General features: G+C 46.4%; 1 protein-coding gene across 4 annotated transcripts in view; it reads left to right on the top strand.

Moving 5' to 3' along the window:
* Positions 1 to 26,971, top strand: part of ABTB3 (ankyrin repeat and BTB domain containing 3) — a 189,284-nt gene that overhangs the window by 113,954 nt on the left and 48,359 nt on the right. For 3 of the 4 annotated variants that reach the window (XM_068943898.1, XM_068943880.1, XM_068943891.1), the window contains exons 3-4: positions 10,957 to 11,161; positions 24,413 to 24,565. In XM_068943898.1, coding sequence (XP_068799999.1) covers positions 10,957 to 11,161; positions 24,413 to 24,565 — 358 coding nt within the window. The remainder of the gene's footprint in view (positions 1 to 10,956; positions 11,162 to 24,412; positions 24,566 to 26,971) is intronic. The other variant, XM_068943908.1, reaches the window with a different exon arrangement.

Here is a 26,971-nt window from a genome sequence, read left to right as displayed (position 1 = left end):
GAAAAATTAATGTGAAACCTTATTCATTAAAATATAATGAACACGGCACAAAGTTAAGGAACAACAATAAATTTGGCCTATGTTATATTGGTATTTAGTATTCAGGAATTGTAATTGCCTACTACAGTGTGTTTTAAAATAATATAATTTCATTTGAAATGCTTATTATATAGAGAACATTGGGAAGTACTGAAGCACAGCAAAAATAATAAGATTTTAAACCGTAGCCTGACAGTATTTCATTGTTTATTCTTAGAGAAAATATTTCACAACTTTTTTCCAGTTCTTCCTAAATTTTCTCATATTTGCAGGCCAGACCTGGAGGGAGAAGGAGAGTTCATCTATTTTTCAGAAAGTTTGGTCAATTCTTCTGGATTCTTACTTCTTCCTCTTTTTTTCTTCAGACAGGGAAAACTGAACAGAAAAAATGGGATTGCAATGAGAGCTTTGGGTTTTGAGAGATTACATGATAGTGTATTTTGACTTTTGAATTTTTTCCCATAACTTCTATATGTGTGTATTTGCTGTCCACAAACATTTATGTTATATTTAACTGCGAAACACTGTAACACACCTAGTCATCACCCATCTAAAAATACTAGTGCCAACTTGAAGACCAGATGCAGAAGGGATGAGGCTTTCAGCTGGAGGTGACTGGTTTTCTGCTGGGTCGAGAAGGAACCTCTCTGCCTTGGGTGTCCACATGTGCACGGTGACCAGGAATAGCAGAGGCTTAGGGTGCTCTGGTCATGAACCCTGGCACCGAAGAATATAACTCCCTGGTGAAGACGAGGAGGCGTTAGTGTAGATAGAGCCAAGCTGGCAAACCCATCCCATGCTGAGGTGTAAACGCAAAGGGCTCTGGAAGGGTTGTTGCTCTTGAGCTGTGCTGTGGCATCCACTGTGGGTTAGGATGTCAGCCCAACTGTAGGGCAGGGTTTTCAGGTTAGAGCAGAAAACTGTTTGGGGCTTTTTTTGAGTCAAAAGATGGCCAGTTGACTCTCCTTTTTTGGGGCGGGATGAGCCTTGCATGAACCACAGTGACTGGTGCCTGTGGTGGTATTCCTCTGCGCATTAACCACAAGGAGTAGACGTTTTTTAGTATAAAAATATCTAGGATAATCCAAAGATGTGGATGTGACTTAATAGATACACTGCTGAACTCGGCGCCTTTTTAGCCTTTGAACGCTGTTTAACTCACAGGAGCTCCCAAATTTTATGTTCGGGCCAGTATTTCTTCCACCTCACCACTCGCTTTTGAGCAAGGTTTTCCTTTTGCCATTAGAACAATGCTCCCCTTCCCCATCATCCTCTTGTCCTTTTGTTTGCCTCTACAGTCCTGAATGCGTTTCTTCAAAATAACAGATTCCCAGTAGATTTTTGGCACGCTCTTAGGGATGAAAGAAAGGGTTACTGCTTGAGTGTAGGAATGTGATTGTACATACCAATGCTGTTTTTCATTTCTCCTCGCAGTTCTAGCCCAGCAAACGATGAAAGTCGGCATCCCCTCCCTCGCCTTTTTTATCTAGTCTCAATCCTCTGCAGCTAGCAGGATGGAGCAGTGCTGGAGCCATGCAGCAAATTGACTCACGCCCTGTAAACAGGAGGTTAAACCTAAACTTGGAAGCCAATATCAGGGTAAAGGTGTGTGCTGGCAGGGTGGCATTTGAAGGAGAGTTGTTATAAGTGCTGCATTTATTTACAGCCAGAACAAAAGCGCTGTTTGTCAGATGTTTTTCTCAGACTAAGCAGCACCATGTAGAAATACCGAGCTTATTCTGTACGAGCCGCTACGTTCATCTAGTGCAGTGCAGAGCTAAGCAGAGATCCTAGCTGAGTGCCGAAATCCGTGTAGCCGTGCTCCATTCAGACTAGGGTTCGTCCATAAAGCTGACAGCTTGAGCGGGTACTTTGTGGATGTGACGATGCTTTTTCTAGTTCGGGGCCTCCGCTGGGTTATTTCACAAGATCTCTACGTCCTCATTCTGTCCACCACTTTCTGGGCTCCTTGTTTGCGGTTTCTTCTCGCTGCCATCCGCACTTCATCTGCTCTGCTTTTAAAACCTAAATAAAGAAGTTGTTGAGGTGCCCCTTCATCCCCTAGCAGAGAAAACAAGACAGATTAATGCCATGATTAAGTGCAAGCTGCTTTCTTATCTCACTCGATTTCCCTAGCTGCTATTCCTTTTCCTCGCACACCCCCCCAACCCTATGCCCTTATCTGTCTCCCATTCTCAGACTGGGTCTGAGTACAAGAAGGGTTTGTGCCAACTACTTAACAGGCCCCACTAAATCCCTGCCTTTCTTCCCTTCCCCTGTTGTAGGCGGTAGCATAAACCTTGATCAAAATAATGCATTTATTTATCAATGGAAACAAAGCAGTAGAGGTGATTATTTGACGGTAACAGTCTACGTGCCTGCTAAGACTCATCTAATCTTTCACTTTACTGCTGACCAGCTTTCACTTCCCTGCTGACCAGGTGGGTGCATTTCTTTCTTGAATTACAGGAGCTGAACAGACTCAGCTTGCGTTTGCCTGGGTCCCAGCCTGCTTTCCGTGCTCCACTGGGAGCTCCCCAGCTTCCCCTCTGCCCCACCCAGATTAACCTCAGCCCCATTACCCTGCTGGGTGGCTGAGCCTGATTGCTGTCAACATGCAAATGCTTTTTTTTCCAGGACCTGTGTATGCTCTCATCTGTTTTCCTGAGCAAATTTTTCCCAGTTAGCAAGCCAGATTTGTCTGAGAAAACACTACTCTGGTGGTTACCTCAGCTCTAGCATTTAGGCCCAGTCAGCTTTAATAGTTTGAGGCAAAAAAAGCATCGCCTTTGTGGATGGGGAGTGTTGGAACTCCAGTCTTCCACCACCCTCCCCCGAGACACCAGTGTATTGGCTCAAGATTCCCCTACAAAAATCACCTTTGAGGTACAGAATCATATTTACCCCTATATTCTTGTGCAGCACGGTATGCTCAAAGAGTTAAAACAGTTTTCCTTCCCTTGGTTTAGCAGCCATCCCCTATCCACGCTGTGCAGACCGCTAGGAAGCAGCAAGGCCAGGGTAAGCAGTCTTCAGCTGGTCTACTGAGCCGTGTTAGATGGGGCTCTTAATTCAGAGTTTGAGGACATGCATCCATGTCAGGCCAAAGAAAAGCCCAAGGGAGAGTGGCCCAGAAAGGCAGCGGTCCACGGAGTGAAAGCTCTGCCTTAGGTCAGCGGATAAATAGCTCATCAGAGTTAAGGGCTGTTTTATTTGGAATTGGCATGGTGCAAGGAGGATCAAGCAAGAACATCATGCTTGCTTCATCCAATAGGAGATTTTGAAGGTAATAATATTATTATAATAGGTATGTGAAGTTCAGAAGGTTTAATTATTATTGTGGCTTTTTCATGGGATGTATCCAATCCTTAATTCCTCTCTCTTCAAAGGCTCTGCAGATGCTGAGTTACAAACAAACACGTACTCTGTAATATAAATAGAACGTTCTTGTGATGATGGGATAAGCTGAGATAAAAGGTTAAATGATCTGTTTGAGGCCGTAGGGGAGTCACTGTTAGGAAATCAGCTGCTCCTATCTCAGCTCCGTGTTTTGGGGCCGATTTCAGCATTCTGGACCACGGCTACTTCATTTGCTCTTGTGTAGGAGAGATTCATGACTATTAGGAGAGGAACAGTTTACTGGTATAGCAAGGAGCAAATTTACTTAGGGGCATGACATGGGCACCACAGGGAGGTGGGTGTGGCAGAAGTGGAGGAGAAGTTGGTCCATGGCGGAAGTTGCTGCAAGATCATCTAGATGGTGACTCTGTAGCACATGGGATATTCCAGCTAACTGTGCGATACGGCAGCCTGAGTGCACACTTAGCCCAAGGTTGGTGACTCCTGGATATGGAGTAAGGTACTTCATGCTGAGAGAGTACACGCAGCGTAGTACGTTATAGGCAGTAGCTAGCGTGCACCCTAGCTTGCTGCAGATGCCTTTCCTGGTATAGCTGTCTTGAGTTAGTGGGAGAGAAACCTCTGATCAGTCATTTGAGGAAGGGTTTTACTCGAGCAGTTTTTGTTCTGCCACAGTTTGAAACATACAGATTAATGCCATAGCAGAGGCAGGGTAAACATGAGGGAGCAGCGCAACTGAAATCAAAAGTATATGGCTAGTTGGGATGGCTGACTGAGCAGATGACTTGAGGCAGTCTGCTGTGATACAGGAGACGCAGTTAAAGTACTCGTATTCACCTGCGCTCATGCGCTTAGAGACATACGCCTGGGTGAGCTCCGTATTTCTGTAGCAATATGTCACTTTGATACAGAAACCGAACGCAGCAGGGAGGGAGGAAGAGAAACTTAGCTACGATGTGGAAAGGATGCAGGCCATGGCAACCGGGCAGCAATCTGATGCTGGTATAGACTCTGGTTTATAGTCAGGATTATAAATCTCATTTTCAGTGCAGTCTCCCCAGAGCTGGCCCTGAACAAAAGCCATAGATCCAAACACTTTTACCCCGAGGTGTGAATCGAATCCAGACCAGGATCATGAATTCTGAATCTGGCTCGCGTGCTTGGAAGGGAGCAAAGTTTGAAAACTGCTGGCCGTGCTGCGGACGTCCGTATCTGGAGCGCAGCTTGGGAGCTGGCACGTCTCCTTGTGATGATCCAAACGCAAGACAGGAGGGAGCGAAGGACAGACGCAGAGCTCCAGGTTGTGGTGCTGGCCCACTTTTGCAAGAGGAAACGTTCGCTCAAGTAGCGCAGTGAAGCTGTGATACCGCTGCTGCCAGCTAGCCACAGGGTCAGGCACGCCGGGCAGGCGAGTGGGTCCCGAGAGCCGCTTGCATGCGTGTTCAAGCCCCTGAGAAAGCCCCGTGGAGGCGGGAGGGCGCGCAGGCAGTGGCACCCAGCTGGTCGGCGTTGTCCACGGAGTGCTGCTGCTCGGGGCGTGAATACGGGGCCGCCCGCTTCGTTGCTGCTGCTCGGGGCGTGAGTACGGGGCCGCCCGCTTCGTGCCATGCCCCAACTGGGCAGCGTGGCGTGGTGTGGGAAGGGGCCAGCCATGGCAACTAAGGTCTTCCTCCCTTCCCTCGACTTCGAAGGAAGGAAGCAGAGCTGCACGGCTTATTATCTGTGTGTTTATAAGGTGCTCTTACAGTTTTAAAACCTTTTTGGAACAAGACAAGCTCGAGATAGGCATTATAGGGAGGGGCCGCTTAAGGATCAGTGCGGTAGTGTTCATCTGTTGGTCCTAGTTGTGCAAACACACTGCTAGCCAAACACTTTGTGCTTCACATATGCTTTTATGTTTTGCAAGATAATCCCTTTGGAAGCAGTGAGCCTGCTCATAGGCAGGAACGTTTGCAGGATCAGGTCCATCATGACAGACACCATAAAACCCTACAGGAAGCTTCTCAAAAGTGGGTAATTGGGCACCTATGGTTTCCTCTTTCTTCCTCTTTATTCTTCTTTTTTTCCCCCCCTTCCTCCGTCTTACAAAATTTGGAACGGATATGTTACCTTGTAAGCATTAGGCATTAAAATAGTAAGAATGGTGATAATACTTTTTGCCTAAGCCAAACACAGTAAAAAAGTGCTTAGCTTGTCACTGTTTAGAGGGCTCAAGCAGTCCAGCTGTGCTAAATGGTGCTGAGTACACCACCCCCATACTGACTGGAACAGCTTAACTTTCCCTGTCATATCACATCTTTGGCTTGAAGTCAAAGATGTAAATATTCAGTATTGCCTTAAACCAGGCCTGTGTCACAATGTGCGCATTACATAATATTTTGAATCTTTAAATCAAATGCATGTGGATCTTGAGTTCATAAAAAGTGCCGAATTGACAGCAGCAGCCATGGGAGATCTCTGTTGTAATCATGGAAAGGACAAAATGCTGGTAGCTGCAGTAGCAACTCTGCATATTGCAATGCAATGATGGTTTAGCAGATCCTGTGCTAGCTCTGAGGGTGCTGGTAGGTGTGGAAGGTACAGTATTTCTCACCTGGGCTAACTAGCTCAAGCGTAGGTGTGCATTGCCAGAGCTGTTCTCCTTCCTGATCCAGGGCCGTAAGGCAGTGCCAGCCTGGGGGTTGCTGCTGCCTTCTTCATTGCGCTCCGGAAGGCTACCCTCCAGTTCTGGCTTCATAGCGCAAACGTTTCGGCAACGAAAGTAGCCTAAAATAGCCTCCTGCTTCGCTGTTCGTTTTTGTCCGTCCTGCACAACGGGATGTCTTCCTCTCCCCGGTTTTGCTAGCAGAACCATTTGTGTGGCGGCTCGTTTGGCCTCGGTTGCAAAAATTGTGAAAGTGTTTATTTGGTTTAAATTAAAAACAAAACGAAATTAGCAAGATTTTTTGTCAGACAGATCAGTTCCCTAGTGTATTCTCCGGATTGGTTGCAGGCCGTGGTCCTGGGGCGAGAAGGAGCGCTGGGGACAGAGCGGCAGGAATCCCCACCGAGCCCTTTGTGCCGTGACGCCACAGCCTCCGCCAGCAGCCTCTCTGGAATTACAGGACTGACTCAAACGCTGGGATTTTTTTCTCTTTGGCAGTGATGCACTGGGGAATTTATTGGCCTTTCAGATGCACTCAGTTGACCCATTTTGAGACTTGCTTTTAGGGCTAAAAAAGATGCCCTTTATTCTCACCAGAAGCTGAGATTCTCACGTTTGTACCTATCAGGAGTGGCAAGTAAAACACCAAAACCCTGCAAGCTGTGTGAGCTCACAAGAGCCAGCTGCACTGAAGGAAAGTTGCCTCACCTTGCAGAGCTTTCCTGTAGCTGAACACAGCTCTGAAGAGCGGAGACAGCAGACACGGTGATGAATGAGGGGTTTCCCTGTCTATATTTGGTGACAGATTCTAGGTTGCCGTCGGTGTTCAGATACACTGTGATTTTACAGCCGACAGGGAGAGCACATATATCAGTGTGGAGGCCCGGCTGGGTTTCCCAGCAGAGACTTCGACTGGCTGACCGAGTGGAGGAGGTGAGGGGACTGATACGTATGCTGGTCCATCGGAGACCAAACCAGTGAGTCCCAGCATGGAGCTTGCTTCATGCACAAGGGTACCTGGGCTTCGGGGCTGTCGGCGGGGTGCCCTGGTCAGAATTAAAACAGGCTATGTACAGCAAGTTGCAAGGTCAGGGAATGAAGCAACTAAACTTTGCATATTCTTTGTTGGAAGAAAATGGAGAAACAAGAGCATATTAGCAAGCAAGGACAGAAGAAGGAATATGTAGTAGAGACCAAAACTATAAACACACATCTCACGCAGGTGTATGCTGCACTGCAGGCTCCTGAGTACGCAGGAGTACTATCGTAGAGTGCGCGTGCACCAGTCAACTCCCTTCTTGGTGCTGATCTTGGTACATAAATACGCTAAAGCACAATCTCTGCCCTGAAGAATTTGCACCATATCTTGATGTGGTTGGGGAGGAAAAGGAGACCAGGCAGGATGCAGTGACTTCTCCAAGGTTGCACAGCAGAATAAAATTGAAACCAGAGCGTCTCCTCCTGCCTCCAGTTCTCTGTCTGTAGGCTAAGTTCATAATGCAGCATTTTACTGCAGCTTGCTTACTGTCTGCTATGAAGCTTGATGCTTTATAGGTATTGATTATTTAAGCCTTGAGTTGTCTCTGGTAGATGATGTTATAAGAACTGTTGAGGTAGCAATTATTTCAGATGTAACCATAGAAATCTCAGAAAAGGCAAAATCAAGTTCTAATCCGGTCAGTTCTGGGTACAACATAACCAAATAGTGCTTATACATTTTTTAAAAAAGCATTTGTTTGACTGTAATGGCATGAATTAGTTTGAGTTTCTTAGGCCGCAGTTCTGGAAATACCAGAAGAAAAGGATGAATGCTGGTCATACTGAAGCTGATTGGGGTTTTGCTGTTGATTTCAGTTTCTCCAGAGTTGCACCAGCAGTGCTGCTGAGCTGGCTGCCCTGCGCACGTCACTCTTTCTAGTTCCTTTTCTCCTTATTCAATATGCATTTTTCTCTAGTGCCGAATGTGTCACAAAACTCTTCTCTCCCAAGCACTTGCTATGGAACATGGATGAAGTAATGTTGCTGACTGAATCTTGAGCTAAATTGTGTCCCAATTTCCATTCATCATTCAGTACAGAAAGTGAAGGAGGTCTCCGATGTGTACTATCTCAATCCGCTTAAATAAGACTAGTCATATGCTTAACTTTAAGCACATGCTTCGGTGCCTTGGGTCTAAAAAAGAATTTATTGCAACTCTCTTCTCTCTGCTTTCACTGTCACTGTTAAAGCTGGATGTTGCAATTAGCAATTTTACCCATTTTCCTTTGGAAGAAAAAGAGAGCGTTGTGTTTGCTATCAGTAATATTGCTAGCAGTTAAACTGGCCTGTGCTGGCCTTGGAAATGCACATCTGCTGTGACAGAACGGGATGAGAGAAGAGAGATCCAAACTTTCCTGCTGTTGCTGTTTGCCTGCAGCTAATTTTATGCGGGCCTGGGTAATCATCTCGGAGGCACATCTGTTTCTGCTGTGGACCTGATCCTGCAGGCTTTCCGCATGCACAGCTTCTCTCGGAAATTATGAGCATGCCGGGCTGCAAGACTGGTCCTATCATGACAATTTCCTGGCAGAAAGAGAAGACAGAAACTATTTTTAAATGAAAGCTTTGAATCAGAAGAATATTGCAGAGTGCAGCAAAAATTGTGTCAAAACCCTAAAATCATGGACTCGGCAGTTTTCTCATGCCAGCGGTTTTTCTTCTGTTCATGGTTTTAAGACTGTGTTTTTGGAGGATTGGGCTGAGCATTTTTTGGTGAGATGTTTTTGTTCTCCGTGGTGCAAATTATCGCGGCAGCAGCCTTCTCTGTGTAAGTCAGGCTGGACAGAGATGGTGTACAGTGATGTATTAGCAGGGGTGGGACTTCACTTAAAAACAAAAAAGAAGAAAGCCTGTAGCTCTGCCTGGTGCACGTTCAAAGTGGATCTTTTTAAGTTTGCCCGTAAGTTCATTATTCAGCCTTTTTCTGTTTTCAAATTTGGTTTTATGCTCCTGCCTCAGTGTAAATTTCCAACTTCTGCTTCCAAGTTTCAGTGTTCAGTGGTCATTTGAGAAAACCATATAATAGAAAATGTGTGACTTTCTATTAGCCCTGGAAAATTGTGTCCTCTGTTCCCTATTACTTGCTTTTGTGTAGCTCAACAATGACCCGAAGGGTTTTTGCTCAGATTTCCTTTGAAAACAAACCATCTGATTTGATCAGAGATCGTTATTTTCCCCCAAAGAAGAATTTTCACAATGATTTGAACGTGTGGAAAAAAGGCAGCTTATAACCAAAATTGTTTCGCCACCTTTTATATAGTGGTCACTAGTCAAACAGGGTTGTAAAATTCACGACCTCCGAGGGAGGCGTTGTAGTTAATTACTTACAATCAGTGCTGTGTTTGGCTTGCCTGTCCATCTCTGTCTGCTAGCCTAATCTCATTTGCTGGGCTTGCTGATCGCGGTCTGCATGTTGCAGTTTAATTCCCATGTCTGTAATGCAAGGAAACTTTCAGAACCGCATAATCATAGTGAGAGACAATGAACATCTTCCTTAATGGGCCATACTCTGTTCTCTAGAAACCTAAATCGCTCGAGTGAGTCTATTTCACAGATTATCTGTTTTGCGAACGTTAAGAAGTCCTCGAGGCCCAGCCTGGGCGTAAAAATTGCCATTTCAGTTATGTGTGTCTGATGGCGTTTGACAGGTCGTTTTTTCAGAGTCCTGGGGCTAAGGCTGCTCTCGGATCCGTAGGTGTAAGCCCCGCAGTGTCAGGGGAAGTTGCACCTATGGAAGAAGCGGGTGGAGTTTGGCCAAGCGCTTTGAGTAAAGAGGACGACTTGACGCTGCGCCGCTTGCCAGCAGCAACGGGCTGGAGCGTGCCCGGGTCCTTTGCGCGATAGCAAAACACGCCGTTGGATTCAGGAAGCGTGGCCGCCCGCTTGGGCGTAGCATAGCTCTGTGCACTGTGCAGCCGGCTCGTTTTTAGTAACTGCCTTTAAAATTACCTCTGGCGGCGTTCAGATGGGGTGAGCACGCCTACCTACCCCACAACTCGATGGTACACACGGAGCAGGCTTCCACGCTTCCCATCGCGGGGAGGAGTGATCAGAAGTGGTTCTGACGAGATGCTCTACGGCAGTGAAGCAGCAGCTACCGGCGGGGAGACTGACTGACATGGGATGAAGAGGCCAGTTGCTGCTGTTGAAATGTGAATATAAAATAGGGCAGAGCATTTTCTATTTTTGTTCTTCCTCTCTCACCGCCCTTTCCTCCCACCGGAGATCAGCCAGCATGCTCTGTAAGAGCAAGGAGGTTGCCCTCTTTTTCTTCACCCCAAATTTCGCTTCACACACGTTCACATGGCGGTGTGCGTGCCATTCGACCTCTTCCTTTCCCTTAGCAAGAGGCTGGCTTTCCCTGCCATTGTATGTGGCTATGAGTATGCGGCCTTTGTAGAGGGAAAATAAGAGATTTGTGCCTCTGTGCTTTTCTGCCTTGTCCTCACTAGTAATTTTTGGGACTCGGGGGTTTTGGCAGCCTCCCAGGGCTGCCTCGGTGGTTGCTGTGATCCAGACCCCGGTGTACCTGCTTTCTGGCAGCGCTGGGAGCTGGGATGGGCTAGTCTTGATGCTGCATGTGGTGACTGAGGACAGGGCGTTCACAGAAAACACTTCTCCCGCCGGCCTTCTGGGGCTTGTCTACAGCCCATGCATGTCACCGCGGTGTGCAAACAACAGATGAATTCAGAACTGGACATGAATAATGCACAGGATCCTGTTGTACCATTTACTGTTTATGTATGCTAAGTTAAATGAGAAGGAAAAACAACCAGAGGCGTCTCTTTATTTGAAAACTTGGGGACGAGTCAGCAGTGCGCGGGAAGGGAAGACGGATTCAGCCTCCCCGTACTCACCTGGCTTTTCCTTTGCAGGTGACCTGGTGTCTCGTGCAATGCACCACCTTCAGCCGCTCAATGCCAAGCAGCACGGGAACGGCACGCCAATGCATCAGAAGCAGGGATCGCTCTACTGGGAGCCGGAGGCCCTGTACACGCTCTGTTATTTTATGCATTGCCCGCAGATGGAGTGGGAAAACCCAAACGTGGAGCCGTCAAAAGTCACACTGCAGACTGAAAGGTAAGAGCTGCTTTATGGTATTTAATATCTTTGAGAAGACATTTCATTAATAAATCAGCACTGCTGGCTAATTATAGCTTGTGCCAAAGAGACTACAGAGCAGTCTGTTTTGGTTTAGGATCACCTTTTTGAAAACCATTTCTCTTGCTGAAGTGCTCCATAGCTGACCCAATATATATCAAAAGTGACACCCAGTGGCTGCAGACAGCAAATTGGTTCCAGATGTGCACTTGGTGGAGATTTCCTTTCTCTTTCTTTGTTGCTCAGCTATTCTATGTTTTGGAAAAGAAAATGAGAAGTTCTATTTCTAGAAGCCTAACACATTTGGGCTTAAATGTGTTTTTCTACACGTTAATAGGGTTCTACGGCTGTAATTTGGGAAGTGGAAAATGAATAGAGTAGTGTGCAGAAAGAACAGATCGTTAAACGCGTCGGGCTCCCTCCGTGCCGAGCGCCCAGGCGGGACGCGTGCCTAGGAGCAACCGCGGGGCTGCGGGTCTCCTGGCCGGCAGGTGAGGCGTGCTGTGCTGTTCAGGGCATGGCCGGCTCCGACGCCGTTGCTCTAGTCCACCCTTGGATGATAACTAGAGGAAAGCAATGCAGGGAAGGCAAATGTGAGGCTCGATTCTGGCTCAGGGTCTTCCTCAAGATGAGAAGCAGGAGGAGACTCTCTGCGGAAAGCAGCACCGGGGCTGCCAGATGATAGGCAAGGTACTTCAGTGTCGTGCTCGGAAAAGAAAAAATAAACCCCCGTCTGCCGTCACTAGGCAGGAAAAGATGTGTGTATGTGTGTGTGGCCAGGCGCGGAGTCCGGAGCTGCCACCTCTTTGCGGGGAGCAGAGGAGGCAGGGCCAAAGGCTGCCTGCCTTTGCCTCACTGCCCAGGCACGATGCCCAGCGTGGGGCAGCTCCTGCCATCGCTCAGCTGGGAACAGCTGTTCTAGATCGAGGCACCGCAAAAACGAACCAGGACAACTTTCCGGCCAAGAAAATAAAGTCATCTCTTGTCAAAAACCCAGCAAACTCTCTAGTAACATGAGCCAGCTCTGCCTCTTCTTGTGGCCTGAGGCAAGTCGTGCTATTTCCCTGCCTCGCTTCTCACCAGCCCTGAAATAGGGGTAACCGGTAAGGAGATGAGAGGAGCCACCGGTGTTTGGAAACTGCTGGATATTCATTTTTCGGATATGTATTGTGATGGATGGTGCAAATGAAAGCTTCTTTTTCAAGCTGGACCCCGCATTTGCATCCCGATGGATATGTCTGTATATCACATGGTAAATGTGGACTGATTTGCCCACGTGCCCTGACAGCCACACATGCAACAGCTTGATTAGTGTTTCAGGAGGAGCTCTGCATCCCAAAGGCCACATTTGAGCATCTCATCATATCTGTAATTGTAAATGGCCTATGATATGATATCTTCATTGAAATATTGTTATACTGATTCAAAGAAAAGCGTACAAGATAAAACTTTGGCATTAAGGACGTTACTGGGGATTTTGCCATTTGCCTTTGGATGGCATGCTGATTCTTTTCTAGTTCGGGTCACTCAAGCGAGCAGGTTCTTCAGTTTTTTGCTCTGTTGTTTCCAAAGTGTGAAAAAAACAGAAGGGAAATTAAAAGAATCCAGAATTTTGTTATTGTTACTTTTTTCCCCATGGTTTTTCAGCTGACCTTGTTACTGTTGATGGTCTAACTCATGAGCAGAAGTGTTCATGGTTGGTATTACACAAAAAAGGGAGTAGCTTTACTGAAATTAGAAAGTAGCCTTACCTGATCTGTAGTCCTCATCTGTGGGAATATTATCGGTGGAACCAGAGGGAATATAAAGGCGAATAAGAAGCCAGAATCAGGCTCTAGTTTTTAAAATTTCCAAAGACTTTTCTACAGAAAGTGAAAAGGGCGGAAATATTAGAAAATTCACTTCTAGTATTTGCTTTATTAGGTTTTCCTGCTTCTGAGATAATCCTATGTATATTGTCTTTGTTAGCGTGGTTGAAATGCTGATTATATAAAGCCAGATGCAATTTTTCTTCCTCTTTTATTTTGAATATTCTGTCTGGCAAAACGTCTTCCTTGGAAGGCCAGTTAACAACTGTGGTATGTGGTTAGGGCCAAAGTAAATACTCAGTGTTATTGCCAAGAGCTTGTGGTCAATTCTGGAAGGAACATATATTCCTTCTATTGCCTAATCAAACATGCTTTAGTGCTTTATAGAGAACACAAGTGGAAGTGATACAGGGTTAAGCATATGCCCAGATATTTCCACTGAATTGTGTTCTACAGCATGCTTTACCAGCTGAATATAACCATCCTGTGCTGTCTTGGAAGAGAAATTGGTTAAACTGACTTCTATTTAATGCTTTGAGAAGCTTTCCTTCATATTTTCCATCAAAGAATATCAATGCTGCTCCTTATATGCAGGCACGCTTTGTATTCCATGACTTATTTCTGGTGTTTTCAGTTTTCGTGATGGGTTTTTATGCCTTATGAGGGAGTGGGTTTGTTAAACATGACATTTTTATATTCTGAATGTTTTCAAGCTTTATGCCTTATCTAAGTTCTACCTTTCCTCTCTTCTTCTTTGGCTGTTGCAGTTACTTTTATGCTCGGAAAAGCACAGAAAGAAAAAAAGCTGATCCAGATTACTTCCCCCTTCCCTGGCCTCTTTGTGTCCCTGCTAGTGCGAAGAAGCCAGAGACAGCGTGGATCTGGCCATAGAGACTTTTGCATGAAAGGACGGTTGTCCTTGGCCCACTTAAAGACAATTGGGCTGCTGTTTTGGCCCCCTCTTCTTCTGACCACGCATGGCTGGGGTGGAGAGGGTTGCAGAGATGCTGCAGGGTGCTCCTCAGGCTCTTGCAGGGCTTGGTGGCCATTTGAGAGCTTTTCCCAGCTGCACAGTTTAACATAGTTCCTGCCTATCTCAGCTCCACCTGGACGCTAGCTCTGAACCTGCTTGAATTCGGGAGCCGCGGAGGTTCTGCTTGTCCCTCTGCGGGAGCTGCGTGCAGGAGAGGACCTGGAGCACCGTCCTTGCGGCTGGTGGGGTAGCCCTCCTGCCTGGCTTAGCACTTGGTAGCGCAAGGAGCGGCACCTCCCGTAAAGTCTTATGGGACCCATAAAATCGAATGTTTACCTTTGGATAAATCTGGCCCTTGGTTTCTAGGGAGCATATCTCTGTGTTTGCCCTTCACAGAGGTAAAGAAATAAGAATGCAGTGTATTTATACCAGGATTTATCTTTGTTTGCATGAAATAAAAAGGGGAGGAACAATTATATTGCGGGGCTTTTGCAGGGGGAGAGGGGGCAGAAAGGGGCCAGGGCTTCTTGGGAAATCTGGAGAAGATTCCCTGTTTCCTAGACGCCAAAAAAAGCCCAACGAGAAGACGACAGTCGTGTAACCTCCCCCCTCCCCGATTCATATACGTCTTTCAATCTGATCAGTTTTGAAGAAGTGCTGTGCTTTTTTTGGCCATGTGGTTGGCAATTGTAAACAAACCTGGCAGCTCTTGGGCTGTTGGTAGTAACACAAGCCCGTCACGCTGGGGATGTCTTACCTAATGGCCTTGGGTACTGTATAGATGGCTATTTTGGCTGGCGCTGGGCAGGCCATTGGAGGTACGGGGAGGGAGGGTTTGCGTGGGGCTACCCTTCGCTAATACCCCTGGCTGGGGTGCGATGGAGACGGTGGTCCTGGGTCGGGTGCTGCCTCTGGTGCCTCCCCCTGCGGGTGGCCACAAATTATTTAGGTCTGTTTGTTCTTTTGCTTTCCTGGGAATTTTAGAAATAAAAGAGGAAGGAATCGTAGATGAGACTGCCGTTGCCAAGATTTCTTTCTTTCTTACTGCTTCTGGTTTAATAAAAGAATCTGTCCCGTGGTTATGTTTTCCCTCTCAGTCTCTATAACACTTCCAAAATTATTACAAGTAATTTCTTAAGCACCGGAAAGCACAGAATCTGTAGTTGCAGATTTGTGTGATGTTTTTCTTCCTTAAGTGGTTCCTTACCCCCTTTTATCCACAGCTGTATTGACAAAGTCCTCATTACTTCCTAACTCTCCACGTTCCCCATTAGCAGCCCATTGAGAAACGGCAGCTCAGCAGCTCAGCCCGCTCAGAAGCAGCCGTTAATTTTGTTCACCAGGCAACAAATTTCCTTCTTCTGCCGCTGTTCCTTGGGCGAGCAGTAACGCGCTGTACAGTGTGGTGGCCTTTGCCTTATCCCCTCAAGTCTTAATTCGTTTGATAGATACTTGCCTGTTTTCAGCCTCCTTTTCTCTTCCCTTCACTACTTTTTCCCTGAAGGTAGAGCAATCCCTTAAACTCCCAGGGACCGTTTCTTGCTTATTATATTCCTGCCTACCTTACATGCACACGCACGTGCAGATATATGCTTCCCCTGTGTGTACACATACATGTGAATTGCAGCCTGTAGTTAATTCCGGTTAATAGGAAGGGTTCAGGTTATCATCTGAATTTTGTTTTGTGCTTTGAACAGTTATTGATGTACCTGGCTAACTCATGTAACGAAACCCCCTTAATGGCAAGCGTGTTCCACTGGCGTAAAATAAGCTAAACTTCTTCAAAGCACCTTCGTAACAGGTACGCTTGTGTCCGTAGTGCAGATTAAACCCCTATAACCATTTTGGTAATCAGATAACTAGGGAAATATGTCCCTACTTTAAACCGTTGCGTGGTACAAACTCCACGGGTAGACCAGTCTCGAGGCGAGGCCAGCAAAAAGTAGAGTGAATAATTGGGAATGCTGATGAATAATAACAGGTAAACTTCTAGTGCTGCACCTCACTTGGAAAAATGGGAATATGGAAGTCCTGGTATGAAACCTTATTCATCCTGCAGTGTGTATCCAAAGACAGAATTGCACGTGCCTGATTGCCACTATGGCATACCCTCGTATAAAGGGCCTGTTTGAACCACCGTTTAATTGAAAACCTCAGCTGGTAAAGCTTGGCTTCACTGAAGTCAAAGTTAGTATCATGGTTGATTTGTCTGAGAGCCACTGAAAAGAGATCCCAAATTTAGCCTTAGGTAAATCCTCTAGATGTGCATCCTAAGTGTCAAACTTCCTGCTTTTAAAAAATCCCTGCAAAAATGGTATTGGCAGCTGTCTGCTGCATGCTAGGTTGCACATGTTACAAGAAATAGTTTAGGCAGCATTTGTAGCTCTGCTGTCAGACAGTATATCCTTACTGGATGTGGGCTGTATTCTAAATCTAATCTATCGGGCCAGACTTAGGCTGTCCATGTGATTGCGATAGGATTTTTTAAATGGAGAAAATTCTGTGCAGCGTTAAGAGAACAGCATGTTGACCGGGACGTTCTGAGCTGCACTGTCGTCAGCACTTGTAGCGTTGGCTCCTTTCCGTGTCTTTATATCACGGTGAGTTGTGTTAAATTAGATGTCAAACTGCCTGTGAAATATTTCCCCGTTGTAGTGGCTGGACAAGTCATCGCTTTGACTTGATTGCGTTTCAAGTCTCAGCCATTAATGTTTTTAATGCCGGAGAGACAACAGGGATTGCACGTTCAAACACTGAGTGCGAGTTCAGAAACTTGACTTGCAGATTTCCTTGTGTTAGACTGAAGCATTGAAGTCTTGATACATTAAAGCCTAAGTCTACATCCTCCCTCCACTTAGACAGGGCCTGTTCTTACTCAGTTCGATGACACTTGCATGACAGTGAGAAGAATTGATCCTTTGGTCTGAATAAAATGCAGATTTGGCTTTTTCAGAGGCTGGTTCCTTGGGTCACCCTTAGCTCGGATTCAGGAGTAACAGAAGAATTGCCTAACGTTGGATATCTGTGTGAATTCATGTGCCATGGCCTCGCCTCGTAGATGAATCAGCACTGTTGGGTCCCCGTGCACGTTCAGGGCTGACAGACTTCTACATGTATCAAAAAATATTTGTTCTCTTCAGAGACGAGTAACTTAGGGTATAAAGATACAATATGCCTTTTTGTAGCCTCAAACACTATATGAAATGCATGCTAAACATTGGAAAAACATGCTTTTTTATGCTTCAGTGACACCAAAAATGGACTGGCACTGTGTATATGGTTTTACTGTTTTTTCCTAAATGAAAAATGTCAGAATTGAGAATGCTTTGCAATTCATATATTGGGATTTTCGTCAAAAAAAAAGACAGGATGGAGATGTAAGGATCCCTTCATAATTTTGAATTTGCTGACTCATGTCTGTAAAATAAAACATCTCTCTACCTTTGTCTAGGCAGGCTTTTTCTTATATAATTATAGCCTTCCACTTTTCAGTAGCGCTGCTAACTCTTTTTACTGTGTTGCAATCGCAGTTGTAAAGAGCAGTCAATTGTATATAGTGCTTTGGTTGCCATTATCACATAGGTTTGCAGTCACTGCTCCTTTGCTGGAGTGAGTGAACAAATTAAACACCTAGCACAACAGCATCCTCCTGAATAACTGAGGATCCTACAAGCAGAAGTTGTGCAAATGAATTGTAATAATTAAACCTGACAGTTGTCCTTTAAGTTAAAAGTCAAGTCAGGTCTCTACACCTGTGTCCACTTTGCAGCTGGTGTATCTGAGGGAGGAACAGCAAAAAGTGTCCAAGACCACAGCAGGAACTCGCATCTGAATATGATTAATACTCATGAATTTCTCGGTCCCCGTCATGATGCAAACCATCAGGCCAGTCCTCTCCCTCGCAATTGATGCAATCCGATGAGCGTGTGCCTGTAGCAGGGCAAGGGCTTGGCGTTTGAAGAACGGCAATGTGAAGTGCCCCTGTAAATAGAGAGACTGATGCACTTGAAACTACGTTTTTTCCTTTGAGCACTGTGATTGTTTGGGGAAATCTCTTGTGCGCGTTTGATGAGTTCCCAGACCTTTAGCGCGCTGCAAGCTATGTTGTGGATGAGGGGCTGGTGGCCTTTTCATGATTCATGAGCTGCAAGGTGCAGAAGGAAAGAGAAAACCGTTTTGCAGTTGGTACAGCACCGATAGCAGGGGATCGCTGAACCTAAGTGACTATCATTCAAAGGGACTTCTGTTCAGCAGGGCAGAGGCTGCCATTGGGGAGGCAGTTTAAGTCTGCGTGCCAGAGAAGGTGACAAGCAACAGTCCCTCCCTTAGGACTTTGATCACCTGGCAAAGGTGATGAGGGAGTCCCCTGCCAAAAGGGAGCTCAGGAGGGTTCATCTGGATGGCAGGAACTGGGAAGATACAGGAGCCATGTGCTTTCCTGGTGGAGGGGTCCAGCCAAAAACAGGGGATAACCTTCTGCAAAAGAGAGGGAGAGAGCCAGGAGAGGAAAAACTATGTACAGGATGGAGGCTCTTGGACATCTTGAAAGGCTCTAACTTGAGGGAAAAGGATGCCGGGGATGTAATGTGCCGTTGTCATGCCCAGCCTGCTGTATGGCTGCTCCTAGATTGCTGCCTGGATTTGGGACCCCTTGCCATGCCCCCTTCCCACCCCTTCGCTTTCAAATTTGGCGTGAGTCCTCTGACCAGTGGGAGCTGTGATCGTGTGCCAGGGTTTCCCTTGGCTTCTGGACCTGCAGTGCAAGGCAGTGGCCAGGCTGCTTGCAGCCCGCTGCGACGGGAGCTTCGTCCCTGTCCCCATGCGGTTTTCCCTCTGGGTCTGCTGTTGGGGTCCTGAAGCAAGAGAAGCGCCCCGGGGCTGTTGTGCCCGTGCTGGATAGTGACGGGCTCTGCGGGGGACAGCGTGCAGTGCAGGGTGAAGGGTGCCTCGCGCACACCCAGCGTTGAGGGTGAAGGGTTGTGTGGCAGGTGGACCGTAAAGTCGTGTTTGATGGGCAGCAGAGACTCTGTGCCCTGGAAACGTGGTAAGGACAGGAGAAAAAGCAGGGCTACAGTTTATTCACGTCTGGGATTCAAAGGAGCGCTGGCTTGAGCATTTTACAGCTCAACTGCTACAGCTGGCTGTGTCCAAAAAGCAGCTTCTTCAAACTTCTCACAGACCCACATAAAAATAATGAAATAGCAGATGACGTTTTAGAGTGAACCTTTCTCATTCTCTTCTCTATTGATTTCTCATGTTTATATGTAGGTGTACTGCCACTGGTAACAGTAATAGTAATAATAAAGCCTGAACTATTACATATGTAAGATGGGACTTTTAGTATCTCCATATGCTAGGAAACACGGAAGGGAAATGATGTGCATCACGAGAGTCTGTTGGTAAGGCAGTTGCGTCTCCTGGGCTGTTCGCGTCCCGGGAGGAACGGGGGCTTCCATAATCCTTCATGTGGCGAAGGTGGCATCGTCGAAACGGGGTTATATGTCACGTTTAGGACCCCACTAACATTTATTCTCCTAATTAGCCGTTTTGTAATCAAAATTCTCCATCTGACTGCGGCACAGCCTGGGAGACGCCGGCCCCGGCAATAACGAAGGAAGTCGGCACACGAGCTGGCGCAAAGTGGGGGCGCGGGAGCACCAGCCCTGCCGCCGCGGGGAGCGCGTTGGGGAGAGAAGCGCGGGTGGGCGCCGAGGGGGAGCTGCCACATCTAAGGTCAATGTGGAGAGCGACGTGTGAGATCCGAGACAGGAAAGGAAGCCGAGCAGTTGTCCCTGGCTGGGGGTTGCCAACCGGTTGGTTATTCCCTAGAGATGTCTGCAAAGCCAAGGAGCTCGCAGGTCCCTGAGCGGGAGGAGGTATGATGTAGAGGGAGCAAATTTCAGTCCAGTTCAGGGAGGACCCTTGGATCGCCGCCACTGGTTTAAAGAGACAAATCTCCAGGTGTGGTGAGGAAAGCTCTGTGATGATTCCCCTTTTGTTTTGTGAGTGGGGGGGACCTGCTGAAGGCCTACTCTGAGGAGCAGGCTGGAGGGCGTTGCCATCCCTAAGCCACCTCAGCCAGGCAGCAGAGGGCTGGCGTCTGCCTTCCCGGGCTGTCACCTTGCCAGGGGATGGGGACTGTGCCCAGGAGCATCCGCCCCGTGGCAGCTCCCCTTCTTTCACCTCCCCCCTGCTTCACCCTCCTCCTCCTCGCTCTCTCGCATGGGACCTGTGTGTCGAGAAGTCTCTCTGCATCCAGATCTGGGATGTTTTTTCCCTTAGACTATGTCTCAGGAAAACATCTGAGCCTGTGCTGAAATCCATCCTTTTCTGAGACAGTACTTCAGCTCATGCTTAACCACAGTGAATTAAAGAGGACTGGAGAGTATATTTAAAGTTAAGTACAGGTATAAACAGGGGCTGGAGGAGAAGGTCTGCCCTGTGCTATCCAGAGTGCACATGGACCTGCGCCCTGATAAGATGCTGTTGTGGCAATCGAGTTACTCCTGACTTTCCACATCTGTTTAGTCAGAGTCCAGCCCAGCATATATTCATATCTTTGCTAGATTAATTTAATTTAAGTTCTACACTTCCAAAAAGTATACCGAGGTGACTTATCTGCTGCGTGCCTGCTCGGGAATACAAAAGTAATGAAACCCTCCTAGTTGTTTTCTGCCTTTGAATAGCAGAGATTTGTCAGTTGTGTATGCTAATGATGTGATGCATTTACCTAATCTGTTTTCTCACGGTGTCATTTGGAAAGTGAAATATATCTTGCTGATGCCATTTTGTCTTGTGGCTGCAACCTCTCTGTAACTTTGTGTTCCTCTTTCTTCCTTGGCCCACAAATAGCATTAAAAAACCCTTCACATGGTGCATAGACTCGTGAGGGGTATTTTTAACCTATTGCACTCAACCATATTTGGTTCTCTTCTCAAAATACAAGTTCTCTGACATGCGCAGATATGCTGCGTTGGGTTTTTTGCCTCTGAAAAAAGAAGGTAATATATTCTGAGTGAATTCCATGCCATCACATACAGAGTGAAACTAGCCTTTAGAGAAAATCTGCTGCTTCCGCAGAGCGCTGATTCTGTTCCCTTTCTGCATTTGTTATACCAAATAGCCATGTTCATTTCTATTTCTGTGGTAAAGATTGCAAGACCAGGAAAGAAAAAATGAAATTTTGTAGTGCAACGATTACAACGCCTGTAAATATTTCTCTGCTCCTTACTGCAGTGGACCAGATTTTCTACTGGGCGAGTTTGACTTGCACAGGAGAGGAGCAGAGAGAGTGAACCTCTGGATCCCCTGTTCAGCCACGGCCCTCTGCTTTTCTCTTCATCCAGCAGTTTTTAGAGGAGGGCTCTCTCTGTACATGTGTATCTTCATTTCTCTGATTCAGACTGTGTTCCCGTATGCAGACTGTAGCCTAGAATTTTAGTTTCCCATTAACTGTTTTCATGGCACCAAGTTTTGTGTGTAATTATATGCATTTTTACACTTCAAGTGTGATTTGCAGTTCCCTTTCTGCCGTTTGTTCGGTAAGTGATGAAAACAACTCCCACCAATCAGTTGTTCCCAGCTATTAAACACTACTAAAGAGGATCTGCTCTGCTCTAAGGAAAACAGAGAACAGTCATTTCTCCTTGCCGTAGCCTAGAAAGAAGGTTGCGTTCCAGAAGCAAATATATTCCTGGTTCTCTCCTTCACCTTCATTTATGGCCGGAGGAAAAATAGGTGGTTTTTTTTGTCCTGTGAAGGCAGCATGTGAGCAAGCAGCAAGCCAGGCTCTGCAGGCCTGGTGCTGGCAGCCCGCAGCGTACCGGGCAGCCCTTTTCTACCCAAGTTGCTGCCGTGCCAACTGATGCCCCTGGGGCAGCGCGCAGCAGTTTTCCTTGCTCTTGTGCCTTGATCTGTTCCCGCTCGGCTGAAACCAGTATATCACAAGCTCCGGAGCCTTATCGCTTTCTTTGTGCCGGGTGTGCTTAACCCCCAGCTCCCCAGGGCCAGGTTTGCTTGCTCGGCTACCTGTCACTCCCGACCGCCCCGGATGGAGAAGCTTATGGCCAAATCCTGGCCCCTTCCTGCTCTCGCTGCTCACCCCCGTGTAATACAGCCCAAGGTCTTTGCAGTGCTCGGCTAAAGCGGCTTTATCCACCGAGGTGCACACTCTCCGTCCTCTGACCACTGCCACTGTCACTGCAAATTTGCTGGTTTATGGAAAGCTTTTCACGGTAGCTGCGGGAGAGTGAGTATATTCCTTTGCTATCAGCCTCCTTAAATTGAAGTGGCAGGCCTGGAGAAAGCAGAAAGCCTCAGAAACAAATGCAGTCTGGTCGTGAGGTGATGGAAATGTGTTTGAATAGAATAATAATGAGAGTATCACGTCAGCAAAAGATGCCGTATTTCAGAAGGAGGTTATTCGTTTAAGGGCCCGGGAGATTTAGGAACCGACGTCCCAGGGCGAGTTAGTGGCCTTAGGGCTTCTACGTCCTTCAGCACTTCTGAAATACCTCATCTCTGCTTAAGAATATTAATATCGGAGCCATGTAAAGGAAAGTCTTCTAAAGAGAAATAAATCGCATAAAGAGCTATAAGTAGGAAAAGGATATTCCAGAATCAACATCCTATTAAATCATTTTTCTCAGGGTAGATTCTTTTTGGGTAAAGTTACATATTTAAAATGTAAAGTATTTGCCTGCTGGGCACCTCATTCGGATTTTTTTTTCCTCTGTGAAAAGAGACCACAGAGGGAAAGGTAAGTAAGTGAAAGGGATATCAAGTGAAAAGGAGCGGGCGAAAGGAAGGGGACAACAGTAGGGGAAGTTGCTGCACTAATAGAAACATTTCCAATATTAGAAAGATATCCTGTGAGCTGCGAAACAGAGGGAGCAAAGAGTTAAAGAGGAGGGGGAAAGGAGCAAAGTAGGAGATGAGACAGGAAGGAAAAAGTTCAGAAAAACAAAGTAAGAGCAGGTTAAATACAGATATTACTTGAAGATAGTATTCGTTTATAAGCTTAATCTCTTTTCTTAGTGTTAAAGCAATTCTCTGTTAACATCCCCCAACCATGGTATCCCCTTCACAGTAAGGATGAAACAGCCTCCCTGTGTCTGTGTACAGCCTAGGACTTTTGAGTATTGTTTTCAAATATCTCTTGGACAGGTAGGTTATTTTCTATGATAACAAACGGGGGGTTCTTCTACCTTTTCTCATCCCTTCCCCAGACCGACTTTTTGCTCCTGTGTACAGCCGTGGGGGACACCATCAGAGCAGACACCCGTTTTGGACACCCCAGCTAGGAGGTGAAGCTAGTGCGAAAACTTGCCAGGGACAGGAAGGCATTTGCTGTAGGGTTTTTGTCTGTTTTGGTCCCCCTGGATCTAACAAACAGTGACTTCCCAGGATGTTCAGCAGCAGTTTTTTGGGTTTTTTTTTTAATCCTAAATTAGAACGTGGAGCTCTGGCCGCTATTCAAGGGTTGACATTTCTCTCTTGATCCCTAAATAAATTTCAGTGTGGATGGGTGCAAGCTGTATGCTATGTGCTTCACATAAGGCCTGGGCAGCTCCTGCTAGGCCACTGGGCTGTCCAGGTCTTCTGGAGTGAAGGACCGTAACTCTGCTAGTGACCAAGCTTTACTCAAATGGGGGTTGTCGCCCAGAGTGCCACCATGTGTTTTTTTTGGGGGGGGGGGGGGGATTTTTTTTTTTTGTTTTTGATCAAGTAGTAGAACAGCTAGTACCCAAAGGTGTAGCAATTTCATGCAAACAACAGCAAACTTAAAAGCGAAACAAAGTAGTCTGATTTCTGAAGCTGCTCAAGATGCCTCCAGAATACAGTGGGATGAGCTGGAAAGGTCCCCGGCATCACCACCGAGGATGAGTCTCACCTTGTAGCAGCAGGAGGTGGTGGGACCTTCCTTGTGTGCCACCTCCCCATCACTTGCAGCCCGAGGACGGGGGGACGATCCCCGCTCTCCTGCCCCAGCTGGCTCTCCCTTCCCTCCCGTAAGGGAGCACGCGTGGCCACGGATGTGCCTACCAGAGCAGGACGCGGTCCCACTCCTGTATTGGGATGCCCTGTGCAAAGCGGCGGGGGGGGGGAGAGGGAGGGCTCGCCAGGCGGACGCACGGGCTTCGCAGGAGCCCCGTAGACGAAATCTCACCGTTCAACAAACCTGCTGCGGAGATGGGGCAGGACATCTTGGTTTGGACCTCCCTGAAATGTGCTGAGCCGGTTGTGTCCCCCCATGCTCGTGTTTCACCTCTTTCCTTTTCTCTCTGTCTATATATTCTTGCTGTGCACTCCTTCCCTATAGATACGGATACATGCACAACCCTCCCCCCCTCACCCCCCCCCCCTTCCACCCCTATCTCTATACCTGCAATGTTGCTGCTAGCATTCGGTAGCGGTGATGTGTGTGTGTGTGTGTGTGTGCCCCCCCAGGCCGTTCATCGTGCTGCCGCCCCTGATGGAGTGGATACGGGTCGCCGTGGCGCACGCGGGGCACCGCCGCAGCTTCTCCGTGGACAGCGATGACGTGCGGCAGGCGGCGAGGCTCCTACTGCCCGGAGTTGACTGTGAACCTCGACAGTTGAAGTAAGTCCCCCAAAAGGTCGGCTGCTTTGTGCAAAAGCCTGCCTCCCTTTCTGAGCGGCAGGAATTTAGCGGGCAGGCAGAGGGCTCTGTTATTTCCTCGGAGGCGCAGGGATGCTCGGGCTCGTCGCTGTGGGTGTTGCAAAATCGGCTCTGGTATTTGCTCACATCCGTGGATAAGCCAGTTGCATGGTAATGGGTGCCTGAATACCTCACAGCGGGATCGAGCCCTTAATCTGCTCGGCAGAGCTGCTTTTTTCTTTTACCATTAGGTTTGGCTTAGTAATGAGGGGCTGAAATCTTCCGCTAATTGTTTGCTTCACGTTGCTCTGTTATAAAATCCTGAGATGCGATTGGCAGGGCTGCAGATATTTTCCAGTGCTTTGTTTTCAGCAGTGATGGTTAAAGGGCACATTTAAACTTATAGGTAAGGCTACCTCTTGCAGTAAAATTATATTTTTCATGCTAGTGCCAGTTCAAATTAGTGGTAAATGTCAGCCTAGATAATTTGACTTTTTCATATATGAGATGTGACCTTTTGGTTTTCTAATGAAGGCCTAAAGTGTTAATTGCCAGAATATATTTTTAGTGTCTGTTTTGCCTTATGATTACCTATATGTATAAAAGCATTATCTAGGGCTATTCTGGAGTCAATAATGTATTTATTTTATATCTTCATCTGAGAAGGCATTGTGAATCTGTCAAAGTAGAGTTTGTTCGTTAATATTAACAGATTTGTGCATAAAAACCTATTTTTTAGCAATCTGACTCTCATACAGCAATAGGTGCGTTTTTTCCTGCAACATGGAAAGCAGAGGAATTATCTACGTGATTAGCTGTGACAACCAGCTTCAGAGCAGCTGTATTTTGTTGACTCTGGCCTTGACATGCTCTTTCACCAAATAGTATCAGACTTTACTTTGAGAGCTGCGTAAAGATTTTTATGGTTGGCAGCTAGGGAATTTTTAATTGAAAAAATATGTTGAATTTCAAAAGCTAAATCTTGAGTTTCATATTTCAAATATTGACTGTAATTGTTTCCCTTCAGTGTGAACATCTTGGCCCTCATTTCCAAAAGTGCAATGTTCTGCATCCCTACTGAAATGTCAGGACTTATAGGTACTATGCACTTTTTGAAGACCAAGCACCTAGTTTTGAAAAGGCACAATTAAATACCTATTTTAGTGCTTAGGTAGGATTGCAGATAAGCTATTAGTGTTTCTACCCTACATCCTTTGTCTTAAAAATGAAGTTAAAAACAATTGAATGCTTATGGATGAAGAAACCCACAATATACTACTCTTTAAGTTAAAGTTATATTTTGCCAGCATGTATTTGGAAAATGCCATCAGTTATTTGGAGAGTTTTACAGAAGTTTCCAAATGATTTAAAGTAGGGATGAGTTGCATTGTGCTCCAGGAATATTTATTAATTTTGAAGAGCGAATCAGTGCTTGGCTTAAAGCTGCTATCAGGAATTCATTTCATAAAGAAAATAAGTGATAGCTGTTGTTCCACTCTTGCAGGCGGGAATGAAACTGAAGAACACAGCCCAGAATTAATCAGGTGGGAATGAAAAGAGAAATCTTTTCTGAGCCAAGTTCTGGGTTTTACACAGACCAGACTCTGCAGTATGCCCTTATTTGACTGTAGCCACCTTATTGATGTCCTAAAATGAAAATCTCACTCTACTGTTCTGGCAAAAGTCTGCAAATGAGTGTTCGTGTAATTGGTGTTTGTTTTACGGTCTGTGGGTACTGCCAGCATCACGTAAAAAAAGGTTCTTTGTGTGGCTGAGAATCAGGCTCTATGCAGTTGTAATTCTGAGATCAAAGGAAAGGCTCAGCTTTTTCTGAAGAACAAGGTGAAGCATCAGGACATTAATTTGAAGTCTTACAGCTTGTAATTTTTTCTTTGTGTTCAGTACAGACCATTCGCACTTCCCATTGCCACCAACCCAAGTGCCAGCCTTTCCTTCCTCCCTGTTAGGGAGGAAGTGTTTCTAAGTATCAAGTCCTCAGCGAGCACGATTTCCATAAATGCAAACACTGTGGGGGAAAAAACCCAACAGCTTTCCAGGAGATGGCTTTTCAAATAAGCTCTGTAACAGATGACAGCTGGGGGATTTTAAATGCAGTTAGTTTGATACATTTTCATGACCTTTATAGAAACGTCTTAATAAGTGGAACCTTGAAACCAGTTCAATTTCTAGGCTTTTCTTAACTTTAGTCCCTAAAATATAAGAACTTGAACCAAAAAATTCATCATGTGTTACATCCCATTTTCCACGTCCTGTGCTGTGACATTGCCTCATTCCAGTGTTGTTTCATGACACGTCATTGCAAAAGCGTAAAGCAAAATCAGCTTCCACATGAGAAGAATATGCATGAAAAAGGAGAGAGAGAGAGAG

The sequence above is a fragment of the Struthio camelus genome, chromosome 1, assembly GCF_040807025.1.
Source record: "Struthio camelus isolate bStrCam1 chromosome 1, bStrCam1.hap1, whole genome shotgun sequence".
In the NCBI taxonomy this organism is placed as follows: domain Eukaryota; kingdom Metazoa; phylum Chordata; class Aves; order Struthioniformes; family Struthionidae; genus Struthio; species Struthio camelus.
This window is presented reverse-complemented; position numbering and strand designations above follow the sequence as displayed.